Source organism: Ictalurus punctatus, chromosome 4, assembly GCF_001660625.3.
Source record: "Ictalurus punctatus breed USDA103 chromosome 4, Coco_2.0, whole genome shotgun sequence".
In the NCBI taxonomy this organism is placed as follows: domain Eukaryota; kingdom Metazoa; phylum Chordata; class Actinopteri; order Siluriformes; family Ictaluridae; genus Ictalurus; species Ictalurus punctatus.
The window spans coordinates 32304050-32326120 of NC_071284.1; the positions used below are offsets into that span (position 1 = coordinate 32304050).

Genomic DNA, 22071 nt, shown 5'->3' on the forward strand with positions numbered 1-22071 from the left:
ACATAGTAAACACAATGTATTGACAGAAAAATCATAAAACATATTGTTTTTTAATTTTAAGTTTATTAATTAGTTTAACACATAAATGCAATAAAGACAAATATTTTGAATGAAAATACTATTGAACATTTGTTCCAGTTTTTTAATCCTAAACACAATTTCATAGATCATAGTAATAAACATTTATTTGAGCATTACCTTTGGAATCATGATTGATAATTTTGATTAAATGTGTCCTAATTGATTGTTGATATGTAACAAAAAGTACACAAGCGTTTAAATAGTAATAATAATAATAATAATAATAATAATAATTATTATTATTATTATTATTATTATTATTATTATTATTATCATTATTATTATTATTATTATTATTATTATTATTATTATTATTAATCAAAAAGCATAAATTTACAATATGGTTGTTTTTTTTTTAATACAGCCTGATTGGACCAAAAGTAATCCACACATCCCCACACATCGTTTTTTTTTTTTTTTTTTTTTTTTCCTGTCTATTAATCACCACACTTGTTTTCATCATGGTGAACATTCAAAGGAGGTCCCATGTTCCTCAGTTATTAGAAGTATATAAACACAGGATGCATTAGGCATAGTCCAAGGATTAGAGGCATATGCTTCCTATATAACGTCATGCTTTTACTAGCAGCTATACTAATGATTATATTCTTTACTACCAATGCTGAAAATCAGCAATGCATAGCATATGGAACAGATGAACACCTTCATTTTTCTAAAGAGGGTGATGTAGCAATAGGAGGCATTTTTTCATTCCATCAATATCCTGTTAGTATAAATCCAACACTGATGGTCAACCCAGGAAATATGAGATGCTATGGGTAAGTTGGTAATTAGATAATTAATGGAATATTACAGACCTGAAATTAAATCCTTTTGAAGACCCACATGGTAAGACAACACTAAAAGAAATACAATGCGCGCACACACAATATATATATATATATATATATATATATATATATATATATATATATATATATATATATATATATATATATATATATATATATATATATACCTTCATTTCATTTTAGGATTGATCAAGCAGAATTGCAGTATGCCATGGCAATGATATTTGCTATTGAGGAGATCAACAATAGCACAGATATCCTCCGTGACCTTACACTGGGCTACAGAATATATGGTTCCTGTCCCAGCATTCCTCTCTCGGTAAAGGCATCTCTGCTTCTCATGAACAGGCCAGGAATGGAGAGAGAAAATTGCATAAAATCTCCCACTGTGCATGCTGTCATTGGGGAAACTACTTCCACAGCAACTATAGGTATTGCAAAGACCATGGGTCCATTTCATATACCAGTGGTGAGTAAATGGGTATTCTGAGATTACCTGTGTACTGTTTATTCTGGGAAAAAACAAAAAAAAACAAACAAAAAAAACAATGCAGACTATGTAACAAAAGAAACATCTGTACATAAAGATAATATATAAGTTATCCTTATATAATGATAAATAGTTCTATGATGTATATAGATGTTGGATATAATATCTGTCTAGAGATTTAAACATTTAAGTTTAATTCTCCATGTTGAGTAATTAGCAACAAGAACAATATGCAATGGAGGTTTTGATATTTACTGTATCTTGGCATATTTGATTTTATGAAAAATAAATATGATTATCAATGCCATAAAATGTATTAAATGGCACTTTTCTTTTGCAGATTAGCCACTCAGCTACCTGTGCATGTCTTAGCAACAGAAAAGAGTATCCCTCTTTCTTTAGGACAATTCCCAATGATTATTACCAGAGCAGAGCACTGGCAAAGCTGGTCAAGTATTTTGGTTGGACTTGGGTAGGAGCTGTTAGAAGTAGGAGTGACTATGGAAATAACGGAATGGCCAGTTTTCTAGAAGTTGCTGAAAAAGAGGGAGTATGTATTGAGTACTCTGTGGCTATTTACAGGACTGATTCCAGACAAAAGTTTCTAAATGTGGTGGATATTATCAAGACATCCACATCCAAGGTGATTGTAGCTTTTGCAGATGAGAATGACTTGGACATCCTCATAACAGAGCTTTACTATCAGAATGTGACTGGATTTCAGTGGGTTGGAAGTGAAGGATGGATCACCTACAGCTACCTATCCAATGCCATGAGGTATGCGGTGGTTGGTGGCGCAGTAGGTCTTGCTGTACCCAATGCCAACATTCCTGGCTTGAAAGAGTTTATTGAAAGTATGCGACCCTCTTTAAAACCAGGTAATACTGGTCTGGTTGAATTGTGGGAGAGTGTGTTTGACTGTTCTCTAAGCTCTCAGTCACAGAAAGCTGAAATATCCTGCACCGGTGAGGAGTCTCTTGAGAATACACAAACACGCTTCACAGATGTGTCAGATGCTAGCTTATTAAACAACATTTATAAAGCTGTGTATGCTGTGGCTCATGCGGTGGATAGGCTTTTAGGCTGTCATGACCAGAAAGGACCATTTACCAATGGCACATGTGCAGACATAGGAAACATACAGCCATGGCAGGTGATGTAACAATAATGTAATTCTACTGCATAAATTTATCCACTTTTGCCATTTATTTTAATTGGTACAAAAGATAATAAATAATAAATAAATAAACAAATAAATAAATAAACATTTGTTTCAGGGTATATTGAACCCTATATATCATATGTAAGTCGATTTGGATAAAACTGTCTGCTAAATGAATAAATGTAAATGTAAATATATCTTTCAGGTGCTCCATTACCTCTCTCAGGTGAACTTTACTACTAAGAATGGAGAAATTGTCCGATTTGACAAGTTGGGTGACCCAGTTGCACGCTATGCCATTGTTAATTGGCAGAGGAAGGATGAAGGAACCATGATAATCAAGTCCATTGGCATGTATGATGCATCTTTGCAAGATGGCCAGGAGTTTGTAATTAATACCAGCAGCGCAGTCTGGGCGGGAGAACAGTATACAGTAAGCAAAGCAGGGAAAATGCTGATTTTCTCATGACCTCTCAACATAATTTATTACTGTATCTTTTGCTTAACAAACTCTAAAAGGGGTTACCTGTATACTCCAGGTTCCTCGGTCTGTATGTAGTGAAAACTGTCTCCCAGGGACCAGCAGGGCTTTCATAAAAGGAAAGCCAATTTGCTGCTTTGACTGCATCCCCTGTGCAGATGGGGAGTTTAGCAACACCACAAGTGAGAAGACCAGGCTCCTTTCATTTACATTACTGCTGTTGGTGTTTTTAAAAAGTCCACTAAAAGCTCACATGATTTCACACCATCATGAAATGTCCTCATTTTGCCTCTCTAATATATCTGTGGTTTCAGATGCAGTGACATGTCTTCCATGCCCTCTTGAATACAAGTCAAATGGGAACAAGACTAAATGTGATCTGAAAAGCATTGAATTCCTGAACTTTAATGAACTTATGGGTATTCTGCTGATGGCATTCTCTTTGTTTGGTGGATGTCTCACAATCACAGTTGGGTTCATTTTCTTTTACTACAGACAGACTCCTATTGTCAGGGCCAACAACTCTGAGCTGAGCTTCCTGCTGCTTTTCTCTTTGAGTCTGTGTTTCCTCTGTTCACTTACCTTCATTGGTCAGCCATCTGAGTGGTCTTGTATGCTGCGCCACACAGCTTTTGGGATCGCATTTGTTCTCTGCATTTCCTGTGTTCTGGGGAAAACAGTAGTTGTGTTAATGGCCTTCAGAGCTACACTTCCAGGTAGTAATATCATGAAGTGGTTTGGACCTGCACAGCAGAGACTCAGTGTAATTTCCTTCACTTTCATTCAGGTCTTCATTTGTAGTCTTTGGTTGACGATCTCTCCCCCGTTTCCTTATAAAAATATGCACCACTACAAAGATAAAATAATTTTAGAATGTCATGTTGGATCAGCTTTAGGTTTCTGGGCTGTGCTAGGATATATAGGAATTCTTGCTTTCTTGTGCTTTATCTTGGCTTTTCTAGCAAGGAAGCTACCTGATAACTTTAATGAAGCCAAATACATTACATTCAGCATGCTCATATTCTGTGTAGTTTGGATTACATTTATTCCAGCTTATGTCAGTTCTCCTGGAAAGTTTATTGTAGCTGTGGAAATATTTGCCATTTTAACCTCAAGTTCTGGATTACTTTTTTGTATATTTTTTCCAAAGTGCTACATAATTTTACTTCAGCCTGACAAAAACACCAAAAAACAAATGATGAATAAAACACCATCCAAACCACTCTGAACAGTCTCACACATATGGTAGTAGGTAAGGAAACAAACAAACGATTAAGCACTTGTTCATTCATTGATGCTTGCTACTTTTGATATAGAATGATATGTGAAAGTTTTTCACTGGCTATGATTTAAATGTATGGCGTTCGTTAAATAAAATGATGAATTTGACAATAAAGGTGGAATCTAAGAAACAGAAAAAAACCTCAGTCTGTACTAAACACTAACGCAACAGGAGACATTTAGTAGTTTGATCGTTTATCATTTTATTACAGAAATCACATGAAAGTTTACATTCAGCTCTGTGTGTGTTATAGTAGCAAATTACAATCAAACCCTTAAACTCCCCCTTGTTTTCTATCAGCGTTGATAATGTAATTGCTACCACCATACACAAAGTATGCAAAGCTTACAGTATTGTGACTGACCCATACTACCCCTCCAGATCAGGCTGCCAAACACCCTGTTGCTTCCAAACATCCACCTGAACTGAATTCTGTGGTTCTATCAACATCAGAAAACCATAAGGACCAGTAAGAATAATTTGGAAACCTTCTTGTCTTTGTGCGCACGCATGCCAAGACCTTCAACAAAGTCATATAGTGAAATTATGTCATGTTATTTCATATAAATACCAGTGTTATATGGCCACAATTCCCTGAAACCTCACCAAGTACTCACCTCTGCTCTGGTTCTAAATGACAATGATAAAACTCTGGGCAGAAACTCAAGGTTCAATCACTGGACTACTCTAGAGTCAAGAGATCACCAGTACATGCAAGGAATGCTTAAATAGTAACAATTTCTGACATCTCTGTTGCCCCGTCCTGCCTTGACTTTGCCCCTGGATTAGCCAAGGCCTCCCTATATCCTAGGCCGGATTATTCCTAAATGCTTACGTTTGCTGCCCAGCTGGTAGTGTTGCAGACTTTCTTCCCTCCTCCGTTCCTTACTGTGGAACAAGGAAGATTGTACCTAATGTATCCAGTGAGGGCTCTATGTACTTATGTCCAGTTGTGGCAGTTGCTGGTCTGCTTGACAGTGACAGTAGAGGTGATTCTGCATTAAAGCAGCTCATCTCTATTTGGATAGTGGAAGCAATCTCTATTGCTTATGTGGCGTGTGGTCTCACTACGCCTCTGAACATAGGGGCTTATTCCACTAGGATGGGTCACTCCCTAAAAGACTTTATCTAAGGGGTACCCTTACAGGATGTGTGTGCTGCAATGGGGTGGTCAATGCCACACACATTCGTTCGGTATTACAGTTTGGCCTTATTGGCCAGCGCATATATGGTTCTCTGAGGTAATATCTCTGATGGATGGCACTCCCTGGGAGATTACTATTCGCAGGGATCTGTTGTCTCAAACCAGAGGGTTGATTCATCACCCTCGGCCAGAACTATGGAAACTGTGTGTCTGGCCCCTGAGTGGCACCAGCTCATAGATTCTGGTCTCTCAACCAAGGTTGCAGAGACCATGTTAAATGCTAGGAACGTCAATGAGACCCAATAAACTGTGCAATGGCAACAGTCCTGGAGTTCTTACAGGAATATTCCTCAGCAAGGTTGGCTTCTTCTACAGTTATGGTCTACATGACCACCATTTTAGCCAGCCATGCCCATACTGATGGAGCCTCTGTGACAGGCCATACCTGTCATACTTGGTATGACGGAGTTGGTATACTCATTCCCACAGCATGAAGCTCATGCAAAGAGTTCTGCCTCACCCTAAGTTATGTGACATAGGTTTGAAAAGCTCTTTCATGATAAGCAAAAAAATATCTGGTAGCAACACTTTTATTTAAAAAAAAAAAAAATGTTTTCGGGAGTTATTAGTCAATTATGGACATGGGTTTACGATCAGCAGGTTGTTTAAGCTGTGGAACTTGGGTCAGATATCGACTACAAAACAGGATCTAAAAAGTACATTTTCTCTAATAAATGCAAATGCCATTGCATGCATTGCAACTCAATCAGTGCAACAGACATCCATACACGAGATAGATTGTCAAAATTTGGGATATTTATTTTAGCCAATCTCTGAATTTGTTCTGGCTTGTTTTGATAGCTCCTTGGTCATCAGGATACTGTTTATTTAGAATCTACTATATTATATTTAAATCATGTGCCACTTTAATTGCACACAGGTGGACTCTGAAGGCATCTGGATGTCTGAAGGCATCTGGTTGCACCAGAATTAATTTAGGGGTTTCACAGCAACATGGCTTAAATACATACTGTATGCAATCACAAATTTTATGTTCTTTATTTGTAAATAATTTTGCAAACATTATTGATTTCCCATCTACTGTGTTGTGTTGATTCATGTCTATAATCTATTGTCTATTTCAGTTTCTGATTACAATAATACTTCAAAATATGGAACATTTCAAGGGAGTGGCAAGAGGCAAGGAGAAGGAAAAATAAATAAAAACGACTGAGAATATGATGAAAAATTTTAACCCTTTCTTTTGCAATACGTAGGATTGTGTAAAAAAAATGGAAAATGCTAAAATATCCAAGGTCATGTGAGAAGAAATGCATGAATGAATGAATGGTATACAAATAATAACAAAGACAAAAGAAACTGATGCAGTGACAAAAATAACTAATGGCTCTGATAGCCCAGTGGTAAAAAAAAAAAAAAAAAAAAAAAAAAAAGGGTAAACAATACATCAAGGCCTACTCATAATAATGTCACACCTCCTTTGATTGCAACTCACAAGCACAACCTTTCCATAGAAGATTTGCAAATCCATTTGTATAAATACCACAGATCCACCCTGTTCAAGTAGCTGACATATCAGGCCATGCATACATGCTCACACTTTCTATTACTACATTATAACTCTATAGGTAGATGGAGTCCTTTTTTACTCTCTTGCATGTGTTAATGGCTATCATAAATTTTTCCAGAGCTAATGAGACTACTTGTAGCCTGTATGGAGAACCTGCATACCCACATCTGTGGAAAGATGGTGACATCATAGTTGGAGCTATTTTTCCCTTTTATAGTAACTGGGAGATCACTGACTTGTCCTATTCAGTCATGCCACCTCCAGTGAAGTGCACAAGGTAAGCAGCATATGATTATTAATTATAATTATTTATAATTAATAATTATTATAACATGTTATAATATATAACATCTAATAATTTTTATAACAATTATATAGCAGTTCTTTTTCTATTTCAGACATTTTCTATTAAAGTTTATATACACGTGCCCAAAAGTCTGCATACCCCTTGCAGAATCTGTTAAATCTTAATACTGTTAACAAAATAAGAGGGGTCATAAAAATCCCATGTTGTTTTTTTATTTAGTTCTGTCCTGAATAAGTTATTTCACATAACAGATGTTTACATATAATCCAGAAGAAGATAATAGCTGAATTGATAAAAAATGACCCCGTTCAAAAGTTTACATGCACTTGATTCTTAATACTGTGTGTTGTTACCTGGATGATCCACAACTTTTTTTTGTTTTCTGATAGTTGTTAATGAGTCCCTTGTTTGTCCTGAGCAGTTAAACTGTCCACAATTCTTCAGAAAAATCCTCCAGTCCTGCACATTCTTTGCTTTTCCATCATATTCTGCATATTTAATCCCTTCCCAAGAGTGCCTATATAATGATGAGATCCATATTTTCACACTGAGGACAACTGAGGGACTCATACACAGCTATTACATAAGGTTCAAACGTTCACTAATGCTCAAGAAGGCAACACAATACGTTAAGATCCAGGGGATGTAAACTTTTGAACAGGATGAGCAGTGCAAAGCAGTGTAAATTGCTATTATTTTGTTTAAAGATTTTTTTTTTTTTTTTTTTTGCATTTACTGCTCTTCAGACGCTTAATAAGATTTCCAAGAATACAAAATACTAACAATTTACACCGAACATCCTAAAAGAAAAGCCTTTTTATAGACCATAAATTTATTAACCCAGCTGATATTAGTTTGCACAGATAGGAGTTATAATTACTTTCTAACTAATCATGGATTTCAGCTGGTTCCTTGCCTTACCTTGTCTCGGAGAACTGCTTTTTCTTAGTGTGTTCAATACTTTTTCCCCATGTCATTCAACTTTATTACACATAACTTAATTTATGGACTTTAATGTTGTGAATTCTTTAGATTTGCAGATTTCTTGAGTTAATACTGATTTACCTACTCAGTACTGATCAGTACTGATTTACTGATTTAATACTTGAGTTAATACTGTGAATAACCTTACTGGCAATATATTTACTGAAATAATTTGATGCATACAATACTTATTTCCCACACTATATATATATATATATATATATATATATATATATATATATATATATATATATATATATATATATATATATATATATATATATACATACACAATTTATATTAAAGCATTTGTGTTTCTCTCTGACTTTTTTTAACCAGCATGGAATTCAAAGGCTTCCATTATTCACAGGCCCTAATATTTGCAATAGAGGAGATCAACAATAGTTCTTCCTTACTGCCTGGAGTCTTGTTGGGCTACAAGATCTATGACACCTGTGGTTCCACATCTTTGGGTGTTAAAGCAGCAATGACACTTGTGAATGGAAATGAGAACTCAATCTCAGATGTGATCTGCAAAAAGCCAGCTCAGGTGCAGGCAATAATAGGAGAGACGTATTCATCAGTGTCCATGGCTATAGCAAAAAGTATTGGACCTTTCCACATGCCATTAGTAAGAATTTTTCATAAATATTTATCAAGATTAGGACAATTGCAACACCATTTCAATGGTTAAAAGAACTCTACAGCTGATAGGTCATTTATATTTCTGTTTATGTTTTACGACAGTCAAGGCGTAATGTCTGATGTAGTAATGTGTTTCTAATTGCAGATCAGTTACTACTCCACTTGTGAATGCCTCAGTGACAAAAGGAAGTTTCCGTCATTTCTGCGCACTATTCCCAGTGATTACCACCAGAGCAGAGCACTTGCAGAAATGGTCAAGTACTTTGGTTGGACATGGGTAGGAGCAATAAGAAGAGATGATGACTATGGCAATAACGGGATGGCAACTTTCTCTAATGTAGCAGAACAACTGGGGGTCTGCTTAGAATATTCCCTTCCATTTTTTCCAACTTATTCACAAGAAAAAGTGCTGAAAATAATTGAGCAAATTAAAATGTCCACTTCTCGTGTGATAGTTGCATTTTTCACTCAATGGGACTTCGATGTTTTGCTGCCCATGCTTTCTGAACACAATATCACTGGATATCAATGGGTGGGAACTGAGGGCTGGATCTCTGATCCAGTAGTGGCCAAATTAGATAAGCACAATATACTACAAGGAGCTATAGGGCTAGCCATTCCCAAAACAAAAGTCACAGGTCTGAAGGATTTTATTCTTGATATAAAACCACTGAAATCAGTAGGCAGTGCCATTTTTACAAAATTTTGGGAGGCTTTGTTTAAGTGCAAATTTACAGCACAGAATGATTCAGAGGACTCACCTATATGCACAGGTGAAGAGAAAATCTCTGAGATAGAAAACACCTTTACTGATATGTCTTTTATGCCAATTTTCAATAATATCTATAAAGCAGTATATGCCATAGCCTATACTCTACACAGTCTTCTTGGCTGCCAACACACATGTCTTACAAAGAAGCAGCCAGATCTGATCACAGTAAGTTAATATTGATTCTGAAAGTTTTTTTTTTTTTCTATTCAAGCATTTCATACAAAAACTTACATTAATTTAATTAACAGGAGAAAAAAAAAAACACAATTTGCTAACCCCCCCCCGCCCCCAATTTGCTCTATTCCGTCAGTTTCTAGGACACCTTAAAAAGGTGCGTTTCAAGACCAAAGAAGGTGAAGAAGTTTATTTTGATGAAAATGGTGATCCTCCAGCAAAATATGAAATAATAAACAGGCAAACAAGTAAAGATCAGTATAAATTTGTCACTGTTGGACTTTATGACTCCTCTCTTCCTATTCATGATCGATTAGCAGTAAACATGGCCTCCATTGTGTGGGCAAAAAATACGAATCAAGTGAGTATAAGGAAAAAATCCATGGAATCAATTAAATGAAAAATCATAGAACGATTATATAATGTATATAATATTATCAAGTAACCACATTTTCTATTTAAAAAAGGTTCCAAAATCTGTATGTAGTGAGAGTTGCCCCCCTGGTACAAGGAAAGCTGTGCAGAAAGGAAAGCCTATCTGCTGTTTTGACTGCATACCATGTGCTGCTGGAGAGATAAGTAATATGACAGGTACAGACTACCCCTAAAAAATTAAAAAATGACAAATACAAAATAAACAACTTGCTACAAATTGCTACTGTTATTAATATTTGCAAAAACATCCTGACAGTTAGGCTTACCTGGGTTAAAGTACAGAAATTTTCTAAATTAGCTAGGTGATCCTGCTAAAAATAGGAAAATACATTAATGAATTTGTGACATATGTTTTGTATATTATTTCTTCTAAATATCTAACATTTCTTGGTTTGTAATTTTATCTCTCCCACTTTGTGACAGATTCCATTGAATGCGAACAATGCCAGCAAGATTACTGGTCAAATCCAGACAAGAATAAATGTGTAAAGAAGGAAGTTGAATATTTGTCCTATGAGGAAACTATGGGAATATTGCTAACAGTGGTTTCTATTGTTGGTGCATTTATAGCAATGGTAATAGCAATCATATTCTTTAAATATAAAAACACACCAATAGTCAAAGCCAACAACTCTGAACTGAGTTTCCTGCTGCTCTTTTCTCTGACTCTGTGTTTCCTCTGTTCACTTACTTTCATTGGCCGGCCCTCTGAGTGGTCCTGTATGCTGCGCCACACAGCATTTGGGATTACCTTTGTCCTTTGCATCTCTTGTGTACTGGGGAAAACAATAGTGGTGTTACTGGCCTTCAGGGCTACACTTCCAGGCAGTAATGTCATGAAATGGTTTGGGCCTCCACAACAGAGACTCAGTGTACTTGCCCTCACTCTCATACAGGTCCTCATTTGTGTGCTTTGGTTGACAATATCCCCTCCTTTCCCCGTCAAAAATCTATTGCACTACAAGGAAAAGATCATTCTTGAATGCAATTTGGGCTCAACCATAGGTTTCTGGGCTGTGCTGGGTTACATAGGACTTTTAGCACTTTTATGTTTTATTTTAGCTTTTCTGGCTAGGAAGCTTCCAGATAATTTTAATGAAGCTAAATTCATCACATTTAGCATACTAATGTTCTGTGCTGTTTGGATTGCTTTTATACCTGCTTATGTCAGCTCTCCTGGAAAATTCACTGTAGCTGTAGAGATATTTGCTATTTTAGCATCAAGCTTTGGTTTACTGTTTTGTATCTTTCTTCCAAAGTGTTACATAATCATCCTGAAGCCAGAGAAAAACACTAAAAAGCAAATTATGGGAAAAGTGCCAGTTCACTGAGTTAATAACGCTAATATGCACTATTAATATTAAAAACATATAAAGTATATTTCCACTGGACCTGAAGCCTGATTGTCAGAACAATTATTTATTCATATTTTATGTTTTTTTTTTTAATGAAAAAGAATTGTATAATATAAAAATTATATAATTTACTATATTCAAAACTTCAATATTAGAAATTGGCAGTTTTAACTGGTCTATTAATGTTGTGCCCATTCAAATCAAATTCAAATTTAAATATCAGCTCAAAACCCATTTGTTCACCCAATATTTTCAGTCTTAATGTGTAGCTGCTTCATGTACTACTCATTGTGTTTGTTTGTTTATACTGCCTACACTTTCTGTGCTGTCTACATGATGCTTAGTGTCTGTCTCTTGTTATGGATTTGAATGTTGTAAGACTTATTATAACAATGCAACTTCATTGCTTCTTGTTCTAGACTGGGCAAATGGCCGCTGTCCATATGACCCATATGTTTGTCTGTTTTACTGTATTGTTATTGTATTTTATTATAATATTATATTATAATATTTTATTTATAAAATATTTATTGTGCATATATTAATTGTGCATATATTAATACACAATATTTAATTTGTATAGCACCTGGAATGGTGCTATACAAATTAAACGTTATTATTATTATTATTATTATTATTATTATTATTATTATTATTATTATTATTATTATTGTTGTTACTATTATTATTATTATTATTATTATTATTATTATTATTATTATTATTTCCCTCTCATGCTGAGTCTTGGAGTGTTCAGTGTGCTTGAGTTACCGGCAGCGCAACAGCACACTTCTGGGTTTACAGTGATTTTATCTATGTGTGACACGTTTTTTTGTTATGTTTTCTGTTCTGTTTCCACCCCTGTATTATTAGTATTTAAACACCGCATCTGCCTTTGTTTGTGGTTGAAGTATTGTTTCTGTGTTTTGCTGTCAATGTGTTACCAGGCCTTTGTTCTGTGTTCTCATTTCCAGATCTTTGATCTTGTTCCCAGTTTCTCTGTTTTTCTGTTCTGACTTTGCCATGTAAACCCTGTTTGCTGATCAGCTTACTTCTGTCTGCTTGATTTTGCCTTCAGGATTTGGATTTATCTGCCTGTCTCTTTAATAAAAGCTTTAACTGTGATTTCATCCGTCTCCACCCTGTTTACATGACTACTTCACCTAACTATGGGTGCATCAGGAAAGTGGAGGAGACTTCATACCAAGAAAACCATGCCAGCACTCAATTCAAGCCAGTCTGTCTTGAATTCCCCAGACCCATATGATAGGCATCATGCTAAGATAACCATGCCGAAATTTGACTACATTATATTTTTCGAGGCTGGTCGAAACTCCAATCCCAAGAAGAAGCAGTGGCTGGGGTTAATTTTGTTGTGGTTCTTTGGCCCAGCCCACCAGTGGGCGGAGTGTCTAGTCATTACAGGATACAGTGGACTTAGCAATCTAACTGTTTGTGGGACTATTTGTAAAGGTGTTTACAACCTTTTCAACTAGAAAAGTCTTTGGGGGGTGGGGACCAGCATGATGAAGGAACCAGTTCCGACATTCACAACCTACTATGAGCTGGCTAACAGGGCGGACTCCACAGCCCAGCTCCAGCCTAACCAAGACATAACCTCCCACATCCTGTTCCTGCCAGAGGCCGACGAGACAACCTACCAAGCTCTGCTCATGCCTGAGTCCGACAAGATGGCCTCTCAAGTCATGTGTCTGTCTGAGGTCAAGGGCAAAGCCTCCAAAGACCAGCTCATGCCTGAGGCTGGCGGTGCAGTCTCCCAAGCCTGGTCTCAGCCATCTGACTCTGGCAAACCTGCCCCATTCTCTAATAGGTGTCCAAAACATATGGCCTCAAGTCTGATCATACAATCACATATAAGTCATTGACTTTTGGTACCAACTACAATTATGAACAACCTCTGTGTTCAAAGAAAGTGTTTATTATTGACAATCAGTAGTTTGCATAGAAGTCTACTAACATTTCTCTGGGTTGAGATATGGAAGGCTGTTCCTCTCAATTACTCCCCTCCAAGTATCTCCATCAGTCCCAACATGAGCATTAAATTTCCCTAATAGCACTATGCCGTCAGTAGGAGGAACCCTCTTGAGCACAACATTCAGAGTTTTCTTTCCCTAGACTTGAAATCTCATTGAGGGATACTCTTGTCCATTTGGACAAACAACAGCAGCTTGAACTGATAAGTATCCCTGCACCTACATGAAGCCTTTCTCCTGTGGGAACTCTATAGTAGGACTCTCACCTATCCCAAGTTTTATACTGCAGCCCATACTATGTGTGGTTGTAAGGCAGACTACATCTAGTCCATAACTTTCCATCTCACACACTAACTATTTCACCCTATTTTCCACTAACTACACTTTTGCCACCAACAAAGTAACATTCCATGTTCTGAAAGCCAGTTTCTGTTGTAAGGGTCAAGCTCTTCTAAGACTATCCATCACATGCCTGCCCCGTCCTTGCATCGTACCCCACAATACATTTTAAAGGCCCACAAGATATACTTAGGCCAGTAAATGCACTGGAAGTGTTCATTATAGAGGTAGATTATTAAAGGTAAAAAAAGCTGTTGATACAGACAATACAGTAGGCAAGACACAATAGACAAAGACAGTGGTAGAAGTCTTTGGTAATGTACAGTGCATCTCCATAGTAGAGCAGTATTTGTGAATGTATACAGAACCAAAGATGGATGCTGTAACACAAGGGGGGAGGGTTCATGTTTTCAGTCTGATTAAAAACACTCATACATGACTTGATACAAGCTTGGAAAGAGGACAAAAGCTTGGAATGCAGAATCTACTGACTAAGTTAATGAAAGCTGTTTACATAGAGGCCTAGTTAGACCTGTCTGAACATGTCATGGCCAAATTGCATAGCCAGGATAATAAAATTAACTACACAGTGACTACTATGAATTAACTACTAGTGAACCCATGAAAAACAGTCTGAAGAAGGGTTGACCTTCAATTGAAGCAGCCCCATGCTCACTGTGCCCAAATTAGGTGGATCAGGCCAGTTTTTTTGTGGAATATAGAGACGTCAATGTATTGTTTGTTTATATTTAACCAAAGACAAGTATGATGGAATTATAAAATGTTCAAATTTTACTATACTAAATTATAAATATTTAATAAAAATGTAGGATAGACAAACCTTACGGTCACAGAAAGTTTGCAATGTCCATTTGGGGTCATTCAACCAAATGTTCGGGTAATCCTGATAAGAAAACTATTACTTGTTTATCTGTTGACTCTTACTGTTACTTATGAACTATTATGTTAAAAAAAATGATAATAATAATGTATTTTCCTGCTGAAGTAATTGTTTTCATCTTGCTGAACAAAATAGTTTACTGCCCATTTTCTGTGTATTTATTGTCTTTTGTGTTATTGTCCTGCATATCTATTGTTCTGTTCTTTGTATTTATTGCCCTGCACTTGTCTCACATTATTGTGTATTGTACTTTATGTAGCCTTGTACTGTTCTGTGTTGCACCATGGTCCTGAAGAAATGACATTTCATTTCAATGTATAAAAGCTACATAGAGAAATGACAGTAAACACCCAATTGACTTGACTTAACTTGACTTGAAGTAATCTGAAGCAGGTTTGTTTGTGTTTCTGGCTATGGAAAAATAGCATATACCATATAAAACTTTCAGCATAGAATTAACAAGCACAGCATAAATCTACTGCAATAAGGAACATAAAAAAGGCCAAGATAACAAGGAGTTAAGAAAAAGATTCAAAATGTAGGAAAGAGATATCCTATATAACATAACTAAATACCAGTAAAACATCTTGTACCGTATATTGTAGATGGTTCTCAACAGCACAAAATGTACATGAGGATGTTTTTACTTTTAACAACTAATGTGGCAAAAACTCAGAGATAAAACAGGGTAAAGGCCCACTTCTGTCAAAATAGAACTGTCACACCTCCTTTGTCTGTGACCCACATGTGTAACTTTACCATAGAGAATTTGTTTTCCTTCTATATAAATATCACCGATTAATTCTGTTCCGTGAGCTGACATGTACAACATTGCATTATCAATCTGTCTCTTCTTTAGACCTGGATAGCTAGATGGAGTCAATATTTACTCTCTTTCATGTGGTAATGGCCATCATCAATTCATATACAGCACAAGAGACTACTTGTAGCCTGCGTGGAGAGCCTGCATACCCACAGATATGGAAGGACGGTGATATCATAGTTGGAGGAATTTTCCCCTTCCATTTTAAATGGGATATGACAGACTCATCCTATGCGGTCATGCCACCTGCAACGAAGTGCACAAGGTAAACAGTATATATATATATTATGTGAAATATTTATTATATTAAATTATTAAAATATCAGCACTAATGATATCATTAGATTCTTTACAGAATCATGCATACGATTTTCTCTCTGTTTTTTAACAAGTCTTGAATTCAGATCCTTCCAGTATTCACAGACCTTGATTTATGCGGTAGAGGAGATCAACAACAGTTCATCTTTACTGCCTGGAGTATCATTGGGCTACAAGATCTTTGATACCTGTGGTTCCACAACACAGGGGGTAAAAGTAGCAATGACGCTTGTGAATGGAAATGAGAAATCAATCTCGGAACAGATATGTACAAAGCCAGCCCAGGTGCAAGCCATAATAGGAGAGACATACTCATCTGTGTCCATGGCTATATCAAAGAGTATTGGACCTTTCAGCATGCCTTTAGTAAGAATTTACATTATTTACATTTACATTATTCTAAAGGTGAGATGATAGAAAGCCAATGTATAGCTAATTTACAACTCATTATATTATGTGACAGTATGAAAAATACTGACTGACTGTCATGCTTGATATAAGTATGTGAATCTAATTTTAGATCAGTTACTTTGCTACCTGTGAATGTCTGAGTGATAAAAGGAAATATCCCTCATTTCTACGCACTATTCCCAGTGATTATTACCAGACCTTAGCACTTGCAGAGATGCTCAAGCACTTTGGCTGGACCTGGGTTGGGGCAATAAGAAGAGATGATGACTATGGTAACAGTGGGATGGCTGCATTTACTAAAATTGCAGAACAACTGGACATATGTTTAGAATACTCGCTTCCATTTTTTAGAACATACTCACAAGAAAGAATACTGAGAATAATTGAGCAAATTAAAAGCTCCACATCTCGAGTAATAGTGGGATTTGTCACTCAGTGGGATTTTGAAATTTTGCTGCCCATACTTTCTGAACACAACATCACCGGATATCAATGGGTGGGAACTGAGGGCTGGATATCTGATCCGGTAGTTGCCAAACTAGATGAGCACAACATACTACAAGGAGCAATCGGGCTAGCCATTCCCAAAACAAAGGTGACAGGTCTGGAGGACTTCATTCTAAATATAAAACCACTGAAATCAGTAGGCAGTGCAATTTTTAATAAATTCTGGGAAGCTTTGTTTAATTGCAAATTTACAGCACAGAATGATTCAGAGGACTCACCTATATGCACAGGTGAAGAGAAACTCTCTGAGATAGAAAACACCTTTACTGATATGTCTTTTATGCCAATTTTCAATAATATCTATAAAGCGGTATATGCCATAGCCTATACTCTACACAGTCTTCTTGGCTGCCAACACACATGTCTTACAAAGAAGCAGCCAGATCTGTTCACAGTAAGTTAATATTGATTCTGAAAGTTTCTTTTTTTTCTATTCAAGTATTTGATACAAACACTTACATTAATTTAATTAAAAGGAGAAACAAAAAAAACAATTTGCTAAAAAAAAAACACCCCACAATTTGCTCTATTCTGTCAGTTTCTAGAACACCTTAAAAAGGTGCGTTTCAAGACCAAAGAAGGTGAAGAAGTTTATTTTGATGAAAATGGTGATCCTCCAGCAAAATATGAAATAATAAACATGCAAATGAGTAAAGATCAGTATAAATTTGTCACTGTTGGACTTTATGACTCCTCTCTTCCGATTCATGATCGATTATCAGTAAACATGGCCTCCATTGTGTGGGCAAACAATACAAATCAGGTCAGTATAAGGAAAAAATGCAAAGTCTAAATTTTATGAATAATCATATAAATACATATTTCATAGTATTATTCAAGTAACTACAATTTCTATTTTAATAAGCTGCCCAAATCTGTGTGTACTGAGAGTTGCCCCCCTGGTAGAAGGAAAGCTGTGCAGAAAGGAAAGCCTATCTGCTGTTTTGACTGCATACCGTGTGCTGCTGGAGAGATCAGTAATATGACAGGTACAGAATAACCCTAAAAATGAAAGATAAAAGATGACAATTAATACTACTACTACTACTACTACTACTACTACTACTAATATACATTTAGCTAGAAATTAACTAGATATATGTGAACTGCTCAAAACAACAAAAAAGTACTTTTATTAATCTGACATATGTTTAGCTGATTATTTCTGTTATATATCTAATTTTTTCTTGTTCTGTAATTTTGTATCTCTCTCACTCTGTAACAGATTCCATTAAATGTGACCAATGCCAGCAAGATTACTGGTCAAATGCAGACAAGAATAAATGTGTAAAGAAGGAAATTGAATATTTGACCTATGAGGAAACAATGGGAATTTTGCTAACAGTGGTTTCTATTGTTGGTTCTTTTATGACAATAGTAATAGCAACCATATTCTTTAAATATAAAAATACACCAATAGTAAAAGCCAACAACTCTGAACTGAGCTTCCTGCTGCTCTTTTCTCTGACTCTGTGTTTCCTCTGTTCACTTACTTTCATTGGCCGGCCTTCTGATTGGTCCTGTATGCTGCGCCACACAGCATTTGGGATCACCTTCGTCCTCTGCATCTCCTGTGTACTGGGGAAAACTATAGTGGTGTTAATGGCATTCAGGGCTACACTTCCAGGCAGTAATGTCATGAAATGGTTCGGGCCTGTACAGCAAAGGCTCAGTGTACTTGCCTTCACTATCATACAGATTCTTATTTGTGTGCTTTGGTTGACAATATCCCCTCCTTTCCCCTTTAAAAATCTATTGCACTATAAGGAAAAGATCATTCTTGAATGCAGTTTGGGCTCAACCATAGGTTTCTGGGCTGTGCTGGGTTACATAGGACTTTTAGCACTTTTATGTTTCATTTTAGCTTTTCTAGCTAGGAAGCTTCCAGATAATTTTAATGAAGCTAAATTCATCACATTCAGCATGGTAATGTTCTGTGCCGTTTGGATTGCTTTTATTCCAGCTTATGTCAGTTCTCCTGGAAAATTCACTGTAGCTGTAGAGATATTTGCTATTTTAGCATCAAGCTTTGGTTTACTATTCTGTATCTTTCTTCCAAAGTGTTACATAATCATCCTGAAGCCAGAGAAAAACACTAAAAAGCAAATTATGGGAAAAGTGCCTGTTCAATAAGTTAATAATATAAATATGCATGGTTAATATGGACCCATTTAAAGCATATAGTTTCCTGAACCTCAAACCTTCCTGAACCTAATTTCTTTAAATTAAAAATAATGGGATGATTGGAAATTTAAATAAATTAGAAAATAATGCAATGTTAGAAATTGCTGAGTTTACCCATGATATTTTTCATGTTGTGTCCATACTGTGTGCTCTTAAACATTTCATTCACAGGTGACGGAAATTGTGATGGTGTGTACATAGTAGAGCAACAAAGAAAACCTAATAAAACAATTGAATAATGGTACAATAGGAATGAAAATTTTCGTCTTGTAATTTTAGGTGTTTGTATTAATACATTTGCATGAGCCACATGTTAGATGCATTCAGTAGTAGCATAGATATTTACTCAATATTTTGTGCTCTCTAACTATCATCTGTATTACTCTATTACATACATCGTACCATGTTATTTCACAGTAGACCAAAGTATGACACACCTACATACAGCTGCTGTAAGGCTGCTACTGCTTTTTTTTTTTCCAGTGGTAGGTTTCCCATGGTTGGTTTTACTAAGTAACACATGCACACAGAAACACCAGCCTCATTATTAGTGGGCTGCAGTATAGTGCTCCTCATGAAATGTGTATAAATGCTCTACTTAGAACAACTGCACATGGGTGCCAAAATGACCCATATATATATATATATATATATATATATATATATATATATATATTGGACCAAGGTGCTGCTGAAACGTTCTACACCACTTATTAAGCAGGGTCATCCAAGTGTAAACCATGTCTTAGTAGTCCATTCTATTGACAGAGCACTCTTTGCAAATAGTACCCCAAGTGGCCAGTTCTTGCTAAGATACAATAAAGAGACCACAGATGAACATACTTATTAAGTTCAGTCACGATAGCGCAATGCTAGTTGTGTGAAATGCCTTTTGAAATCTGAATCGGTGAAGCTCCGCTTAGCAGTGATTGATGCATGGTGTCCACATTGTTTATAAATCTCAACATGTTTTTGATAATTACCAAGTATCACATGCCCCTGAGTACTTTGAAATCTGCTTTATCAGGATTGGTCACAAATCTTAGAACTAGCATCTTATAACAATATCACAAATTTAAGTGGGTGGAGCAAAATGGTGCAAAAAATGGTGTAGTGTGAAGAAACAAATTGACCTAAAAATAATTTTTACTATAAACCTTATTCTCTGAGAAATATGATTGCTTTTGTGTGCACAAACATGAGTAATACCCCAATTACCAGGGCAATAAAACAAGAAACCAGAGCAGAACATTGGAACATTACCGCGTGGCACCATTACATCAATCGGCATATAATACTGCGCCATCTGCCGGCAAGATCATGACAGAACCCCCCTCTAAAGGCGCTTCTCCCAGAGTGCCAAAGTACAACCCCCTCCAACTAATCCCCTGTGTAACCAGTCCTTCGCTGCATAAGGAAACAGAGCGGCCTCCACCGGGCAGCAGACAGGCGGAGCACCGACCCCAGGGGGGCTGGGACACGGGGCGACATCCTCAACAGGGCTGGGGCCCCGAGGTCGCCACATTGACCTCGGGCTGGGACCCCGAGGTCGCCATGTTGACCTTGGCCTGGGACCCCGAGGTCGCCAGGTTGACCTCAGGCTGGGACCCCGAGGTCGCGAGGTTGACCTCAGGCTGGGACCCCGAGGTCGCCAGGTTGACCTCGGGCTGGGGCCCCGAGGTCGCCAGGTTGACCTCGGGCTGGGACCCCGAGGTCGCCAGGTTGACCTCGGGCTGGGGCTCTGGAGCTTAGACCTCCCCGTAGGTCTTGAGCTGGACCTCTCAGGTCACCATGTTGACCTCAGATGGAGGCTCCGAGGTCGCTCCGTTGACCTCGGGCAGACTGGGGCCCCGAGGGCGCCAGGTTGACCTCGGACTGGGCCCCCGAGGTCGCGTTGTTTATTTCTTTTCTTTTTTTTAATTTCAGCTCAAACATACAATCTCCAGTTTCATTTCTACTGAACATTTCTGTTGAACATTTTTGCAGAACATTTCTGCTGAACATTTCTGCTGAACATTTCTACTGAACATTTCTGCTGAACATTTCTACTGAACATTTCTACTGAACATTTCTGCTGAACATTTCTACTGAACATTTCTACTGAACATTTCTGCTGAACATTTCTACTGAACATTTCTGCTGAACATTTCTACTGAACATTTTCGCTGAACATTTCCGCTGAACATTTCTGCTGAACCTTTCTACTGAACATTTCTACTGAACATTTCTGCTGGACATTTATACTGAACATTTCCACTGAACATTTTCGCTGAACATTTCCGCTGAACATTTCTACTGAACATTTCTGCTACACCTTTCTTCTGAACATTTCTGCTGAACATTTTTTCTGAACGTTTCTGCTGAACATTTCCTTTTTTTACTTCCCAAAAAATATATTGAGAAGAAAAACAAACTGACTAAAGCACAGCAACAATCATTCACAGTTTCTTTCTTTTTATACTAACAAAGGAAAACTAAATTAAAAAATACAAACATGGAAAACAACCCACCCCCCCTGTACCACCACGACCCCCACCCCCACCCCAGCTCATCATGGCTAACCAATAACTATCGCTGGTTATATAGATAATGTAAAACCCAATAACAGGCACAAAAATTTAAGTGGGAAGTGTCTGTAACTCCATAAAATATGCAACAAAGGGTTGCCATTTATTAAAAAAAAACTTGTCAGTACAACACCTCATCGTATACCTTATTTTCTTGAGTTTTTTAAAAAAAAAACATCATGTCCTTTAGCCACTGGGAGATAGATGGATATTTATCAGACTTCCAATGCAACAGTAGGGAATGTCTTGCTATAAGGGTTGTGAAAGCGATAACATCCTTTTGTATCGAGCTCAATGGAACTGAGGCATCAG

General features: G+C 36.9%; 3 protein-coding genes across 4 annotated transcripts; all 3 read left to right on the forward strand.

Moving 5' to 3' along the window:
* The first annotated feature begins 620 nt into the window (after nucleotides 1–620).
* LOC100304610 (putative odorant receptor CF64) lies at nucleotides 621–4448 on the forward strand. 2 transcript variants are annotated; one of them, NM_001200184.1, is given in 10 exon segments: nucleotides 621–860; nucleotides 1077–1362; nucleotides 1724–2536; nucleotides 2751–2978; nucleotides 3085–3208; nucleotides 3341–3449; nucleotides 3452–3527; nucleotides 3529–3754; nucleotides 3757–3805; nucleotides 3807–4448. In NM_001200184.1, coding segments are annotated over 10 exon segments (2565 nt in total). In that variant the 5' UTR covers nucleotides 621–654; the 3' UTR covers nucleotides 4255–4448.
* Nucleotides 4449–7105: 2657 nt separating this feature from the next.
* On the forward strand, nucleotides 7106–11694 carry LOC124627828 (extracellular calcium-sensing receptor). The gene is made up of 6 exons (XM_047154577.2): nucleotides 7106–7320; nucleotides 8674–8965; nucleotides 9125–9916; nucleotides 10062–10286; nucleotides 10393–10516; nucleotides 10784–11694. Exons 1-6 carry the CDS (start codon nucleotides 7106–7108, stop codon nucleotides 11689–11691), a joined length of 2556 nt encoding a protein of 851 aa, XP_047010533.1. The 3' UTR covers nucleotides 11692–11694.
* A 4128-nt stretch (nucleotides 11695–15822) lies between these two features.
* LOC108264102 (extracellular calcium-sensing receptor-like) lies at nucleotides 15823–19141 on the forward strand. The gene is made up of 6 exons (XM_017465405.1): nucleotides 15823–16037; nucleotides 16165–16456; nucleotides 16611–17402; nucleotides 17547–17771; nucleotides 17874–17997; nucleotides 18234–19141. Exons 1-6 carry the CDS (start codon nucleotides 15823–15825, stop codon nucleotides 19139–19141), a joined length of 2556 nt encoding a protein of 851 aa, XP_017320894.1.
* The last annotated feature ends 2930 nt before the right edge of the window (nucleotides 19142–22071 follow it).